General features: G+C 35.7%; 2 protein-coding genes across 3 annotated transcripts; one reads left to right on the plus strand and one right to left on the minus strand.

Moving 5' to 3' along the window:
- The first annotated feature begins 2,022 nt into the window (after nucleotides 1–2,022).
- LOC139840351 (DNA-directed RNA polymerase V subunit 7-like) lies at nucleotides 2,023–4,227 on the plus strand. Of its 2 annotated transcripts, none has more exons than XM_071830619.1 (3): nucleotides 2,023–2,194; nucleotides 2,909–3,454; nucleotides 3,981–4,227. In XM_071830619.1, exon 2 carries the CDS (start codon nucleotides 2,916–2,918, stop codon nucleotides 3,444–3,446), a length of 531 nt encoding a protein of 176 aa, XP_071686720.1. In that variant the 5' UTR covers nucleotides 2,023–2,194; nucleotides 2,909–2,915; the 3' UTR covers nucleotides 3,447–3,454; nucleotides 3,981–4,227. The 2 variants fall into 2 exon arrangements, with proteins under 2 accessions (XP_071686720.1, XP_071686719.1); XM_071830618.1 differs by having other exon boundaries at nucleotides 2,024–2,194; nucleotides 2,913–3,454; nucleotides 3,981–4,226.
- Nucleotides 4,228–5,085: 858 nt separating this feature from the next.
- On the minus strand, nucleotides 5,086–5,934 carry LOC139844021 (PRA1 family protein F2-like). The gene has a single exon (XM_071834225.1). The coding sequence runs from the start codon at nucleotides 5,758–5,760 to the stop codon at nucleotides 5,227–5,229; it is 534 nt and encodes a 177-aa protein (XP_071690326.1). The 5' UTR covers nucleotides 5,761–5,934; the 3' UTR covers nucleotides 5,086–5,226.
- Nucleotides 5,935–6,211: the final 277 nt, after the last annotated feature.

Consider the following 6,211-nt stretch of genomic DNA (forward strand, 5'->3'; position numbering starts at 1 on the left):
GGTAATGACCCATACCTCTTTGTTAGATGTTAGGAGTTCGATTTTCTGAGGCGGCAATAGTGCACACAATGATATCCCGATGATCTTGAAATCCACCCAAGGTTGCCTTTCGCCCATTGCGTTGCGGGGGCAACATGGGAGGGGTTTTTACCGGCAATGCTCTCGGATTAGTCCGGGTTTCCTGTAGGGCATCGGTTGGGGGCGGGTTATGCAATTGCCGGAGATGATCGTGTGAGTGGTTTAGTCCCCTGTGTGATCCCAAACTGCTGTTAAAATAATAATAATAATAATAAATGCTTGAAAGCTACCACCGAGGTGCTTGTTTGAGTGGTACCAAGGGAGTTTGAACCTCGAGGTCTTCCTGCGGGTGACCCAGGTTCGAATCCCGCCAGGGTTTTACCTTCCCTCGAAATATTCATGAATGGGGTTTCCTGCTCGGTATTGCTTGAGTTGATGAGTTTCCTCTCGAACGTGCTTTTCGTGGATATGATCGGGTGGGTGTTGTATTCAAGTATGGTGTTTCCAGCTTGGTACATAGGCATTTAAAAAATAAATGTTTGAAAGCTTTAAATGATTGCTTCAATTTATCTAAGAGTTCGAATAAGAGAGGCGATCTCCATATAAGAGTTTGAATAAGAGAGGTGATCTTCATATAAGGCTAAGTGTTGTATTAAATAGCGAAGTTAAAATATCTTTGCAAGGCTGTCGCTAACCAACGACTCAACTACATAGTTGACTACAACACAACTGAACTAAAAAATAAATTTGTTGCGATTCATCTTTACGCAATCTTTTTTACTTGTTTACACTTAACATGATATGCAAAAAGGAACTAGAACAAAAGGTGTGTTTGAGTTCCTTATTATGTTTGAATTAGGATTGATCCAAGCATAGTGAATTCGGTTAAAATTAAAATTGAATTCAAGTGATAATATATTAAATTATTTAATTTAACTAGAAAAATACCGGCCATCGCGATGTGACGGGGCCTTTCGGGTTGCAAATTCATATTTAACGTAGCGTTATGTATTTACAGAGTTTAAAACACGTTGCCACGAGTATGTTTGAAAACGAGTGGTTAGTACCTAATATACCTGATGTACTGCGCGTTTTTTATGGCATAAAAATCGCGTAAAAAGGGAACAGAACCATCGGTATGATGCGATTAGTTTGGGTTGTTTATTGTACGTGTATGTATATGTATGAGAGATAGACGGAAAGATTTAACGTTTTTTAAGAAATGTCCGTTTCGCGTGTAGTTAGTTGAGATGTGTTCATATTATTTCGATTTGAACGGTGATGTCGGAAAAATTTAACTCGTCACGAACGAGAAGATATGACCTGTTAAAAATTTGGGTGAAGTTTGTTCAAGGTTTTTTAATTAAAATACTAGATTTACGTTGACCCCGAGGGGTTAAACTGTATTTTGAATAAAGTTCGAGGGCCGAAATTGTTTTTTTTGGTAAACTGATTTAACGGGGGTCATTTAGTATATACTACGTAGTTAAATATAAATACATCACAAAATGATTTTGATACTAAAAGTCTAATTTTGATTACTTTGGTTAAGTTATGAATTTTTTTTTTTTTTTTTTTTTAAATTGAAACCGAAGAGAATTCAGTTGGTTTTCAACTGAGTTTCGAGGAAATTTGACTTTAGTTTTAGTTCAATTTTCAATTTTACTCTGAATGACTTTAAAATCGAAGAAATCGCACCGAATAAACATGTGAACATCCCTCATGTTTATAGGGAGTTTTTTCATTTTCATATGAATTTTTTTAATCTCCCTATTGAAAACTAAATGTTTATTAAATCACCACCCTGTATAAAAATAAAAATCAAAGCATTAACACACATATCTCTATCTCTATCTCTATCTCTATCTCTATTCTCTATTACTTATACCGAATACTATCTTAAAATAGACTAACATAAATAAATTTGTAGAAATCAAACAAAAAATAAATAAAAATAAAAATATATATATATAAATCAATATAATCTATAGTTAATATTAAAAACCCACGCATGTCCGTGACGCTACCTACTGCTGTACTAAACCATCCCTGCTATTACAAGCAGTTCGTAAACCCCAAATTCAGTAGCCGATTCTCCAAATTCAGTGGCTGATTAAAGAAAAAGGCACACCTACACAACACCCTACTTAATTACGGAGTATCAATTTCTTGTCCGGTTTGTTTTTTATTTTCATTTTTGTCAAATATGTGCTTCAATTGTACTCTGTATTGTATTTGTATACTTGTAAAATTAGGGCAATTATGGTAATTTTTACTTTTCGTATAGAATATATCTTTGCATGTGTGTTTTATGTATCATTTTAATAAGTCTGTGTTTAATTACTACTCCGATTATAAGTTTGTATATTAGTGAGATTACTAGGGTTTCAGGACTGGTTTTGTATAACGCGTTAGTATACTGTATAAACTATAATGTACTTAAGTTACTGTTGTCTATAGAGTCATATCATTTTTCTAATTTTGTGTGCTTCATAGTCATCTGAATTAGGGTTTATTAATGTTATTTGGGACATATCCTATGTTATTTGTTGGATGATGATTATTTGATTTACAATACCACAAGGGTTAAGTTATCAGCTGAAGTTCTAGTATATGCTGATTGAGTTTGGAACATCTTACATGAGAAATGATGTTGATTATATAAAAGCTGTTTTGATGATTAGATATGATTCTTGAGGTTGTAAAGAAAAGATAGATTGATTAAATGCATACATCTTTGTTTGAAAATAGCTAGAATCTGTTTACATGATCACTATTTTTGTGTATATATGCTGCTTTCAATGATTAAAGTAATAGCATGATGTTTGTTTCGTTATTTAACGACAAAAATCCAGTAAGTTCCTAATACTGGTTTCATATTTTCATGAAGACAGATCATGTTTCTCAAGGTACAGTTGAACTGGAACGTGGTCATACCAGCCGAAAATCTTGACATCAAGGGCTTGATGTTACAGAAGGCGATACTGGTTCGTTTATTGGACGATTTCTCAGTCAAAAAAGCAACCAAAGACTATGGATACCTTCTTGCAGTGACCACATTGGACAAAATTGGAGAAGGTAAAGTAAGGGAACACTCGGGTGACGTGCTATTTCCAGTCAGCTTTACTTGCTTGAGCTTCAAGGTCTTTCGGGGGGAAGTTGTGGAAGGAGTTGTTCACAAAATTTTAAAGCATGGGGTTTTTATGAGATGTGGGCCCATTGAGAACCTTTATCTATCTAACCAGAAAATGAGTGATTACAAGTTTCAGCAAGCGGAAAGTTCTTGTTTTCTTAATGGAAAGACGGGGTCGAGAATCGAGAAGGATGTGACTGTGAGGTGTGTTGTGATTGGGGTCAAGTATATGGAGGCTCAGAAGGAGTTTCAGGCTGTTGTTGGGTTAGAAGGAGATCACTTGGGCCCGGTTTAGTAGTTAAGGTAAATCTGGTCTCTTATTTCAAATTTTGTTTGTTGGAGTTTTTGTGCATTTGGTCTGACTAGCTCATAAATTTAAGCAAAAGGTCGTTTTTATTTCATTTTGACATAGCAAACCTTCCATATATGACTTTAGTAGCACATACGCTTTCGACCAACTAGTGTGACCCTTTAATAGCACACGTGACAGCAGAACCTGAAATCTATCGAGTCTTAGGTAATCTTAATAATTAGATGATTTGGTTCAACTGGTCCATGGGTCAATGCAAAACCTCCATTTCATATGGATCGGATTAACATTATATTCTTCAATCTACAAAGTTAATCTTTAAAGTTGCTGCTTTTTACCTCCTTTGGATATGTTTGAATATTGGACCAAACTCTGAAGAATATGATGGTAAAAACAGTGTTGAAAGTTGAGGTTGGTGCAGAAAATGCTGAAAAACAATTTAAGACGCTTGCTTACTAGTATTTAGATGTAGCGACCAAACCTACATATCAGATTTTTACGTACTATTATTGTTTTCAGCTTGAAGAACGATGATGGGTCAGGGGGTTTTGAAGATTGCTGATCTTGGTGATGCAAGGAAGTTTGTTTAGTTTAAGTTTTAATCTCTCGTTTATTGAATCCATGATTATTGTATAGTTCGACTTCTCATCTTAGTTAACAAATGTCGTTAAAAAGTTTGTAATCATTATCATGAATCATGATTAATATTGTACTAAATATTTGCTAGTTTTTTTAGTTGCGGTCATGTCATGATATAATGATTTATGTTGTTTGAAAACTCATTTTACTTGATTGCAGGTCGATTATTCCAAGGGAAAACTGGGTTATGCAACATCTTTGTTATATAGTCTACTGTATCTATGACACAAGAAATGAATTGCTAAGCAGGAAAAAATAAAATGCAGAGTTGCTTTCTATGAAAATGTTCATTTCCAGAATAAACTAATCGTTCATAAAGTGTGCATCAGGAGTCAAGACTCGATTATAGATAGTTTTCGTTTAGTTCGTTCCTTTTAGGTGCGAGCTTCACCGTTTCCCCCGTTTCTTTGTTAAGGGCGTTTTCCTATTGAAAACAACTTCGTTTCTGAGTTTCGTTATTTTTGTCCAAAAAAAAATCAGGAGTCAAGACTCAAGAGTGATAAGCCTGGTACTTGATCCAAAATAAATTAGAAATAGCAGAACCTAAACCACAACAAACACACGTTTTGAGTTTGTTACCGGCTCAGGTTTACGCTTTCCTGTGGTCTAGACCCAAGTTTTGCTTACCGTATCACACAATCTATATAACCTATAACATAATTCAAAAATCTAACTAAACCAAATAAGATTCAACGGCTTTTTCAATACCATCATTACTTGGTTCGTCTAGAACGATAGATCTTCAAACAAAGGACCCGAAACAAGGAACAAGAAAAAACAGTGAGCCAAAACTTCTTAGATTACTGCTCGATAAAACCCTCGAGATCAGTGAACCAAAGCCATAAAAATATTAAACTTTGAGCGTTCGACGACTGTAAACTAAGATAGCAATGTGGTTGAAGAAAACAAAATAAAAAAATGTATGTTCTACTTAAATTAAGAGTAGTTCAGCAATACAGATCAACGTTTTCTAGCAGTGATCATATATTCAAGATAAGAAATCAAATGCAGTTCGATATCAATCATAACTAACCAGTCAATCTGCATATACATTAATACCGATGCCAAAAGCAACACACTAAGACTGTAAATCAAACCGATTTTCTTTAACAAATCAATACAATCATCAAACCGGTACATACGATCCACGCTCTTCATCAGTGCCCGAAAGCAACGATCCATAAGGAGATTCATGATCATCAAAATCACTAGTCCTCAGAATCGCATGTAAGCTAACCAACAGAATCGCAATCAAACTCGATATAAATATGTTCCACCAAACACCAGCAACAGCAACCGCAACGATGGTAACCACACTTAACGCAATAAGAATCATCCGATCACCAATTTCGAAATCGAAAACCACCAACGGCTCGTCTCTAGCAATCAAAAGGTAGATCCATGAGACGATTATGATGAGAAACACAACTGCGGTGATCGGACGGAAAATTAGGGTTAGGATGAACACGAGTAAGGAGATGATGACGTAATTGCCGCGGTAAGTGTAGATGTTTTGGTTGAAACGGAGGGAGAGATCAGGGAAGGAGAGAGGGAGAGTGAAGGATGTGAAGAAGTCGGTGAGCCAGGGGCGAATTGAGTGGCGGATTTCGGCGGTGGCGGTGTAGGTGTTGGTGGCGCCGGCGGGCGTTGTTGGTGTCATTGTGTGGGGATTTGGAGTTGAATTGGAATTGAGAAGGAAAGGGGAAATTTTTAGGGTTTAGCGATTGAATTGAAGATGTAAAAGGGGGAGAACTTAAATATATGTATGTGTAATCTCCGTCGTGAACATGGGTTGTTCCGTCGTTGTTAGATGGAGCTATTTTAGATCGGCTATACGGTGGTAAACAAACAAAAGTATATGGTCAATGTGTGATAGCGGCTTCCAGTCAAACGATTTTTTAAATTCTTCCATAAAAGGTACTCCGTAATTTCTTTTTATTTATTACGAGCATTCGAAAAAATAAAATGAAAACTTAATAAACTAGACACTTTCATAAAACATGAGAGAGTAAAACCGAGAAAAACAAGAAGAACTGATAAGCCTCGTACCTGGAAAACGAACAGACACACTAAACTACACTAAATTAATAAGTAATTTAAACACGAGTCTC

Source organism: Rutidosis leptorrhynchoides, chromosome 4 (genome assembly GCF_046630445.1).
Source record: "Rutidosis leptorrhynchoides isolate AG116_Rl617_1_P2 chromosome 4, CSIRO_AGI_Rlap_v1, whole genome shotgun sequence".
Classification (NCBI taxonomy): domain Eukaryota; kingdom Viridiplantae; phylum Streptophyta; class Magnoliopsida; order Asterales; family Asteraceae; genus Rutidosis; species Rutidosis leptorrhynchoides.

Bases quoted from the DNA above. Each gene is read 5' to 3' on its own strand.
- LOC139844021 (XM_071834225.1), bottom strand. From the start codon at position 5,760: ATGACACCAACAACGCCCGCCGGCGCCACCAACACCTACACCGCCACC.
- LOC139840351 (XM_071830619.1), top strand. From the start codon at position 2,916: ATGTTTCTCAAGGTACAGTTGAACTGGAACGTGGTCATACCAGCCGAA.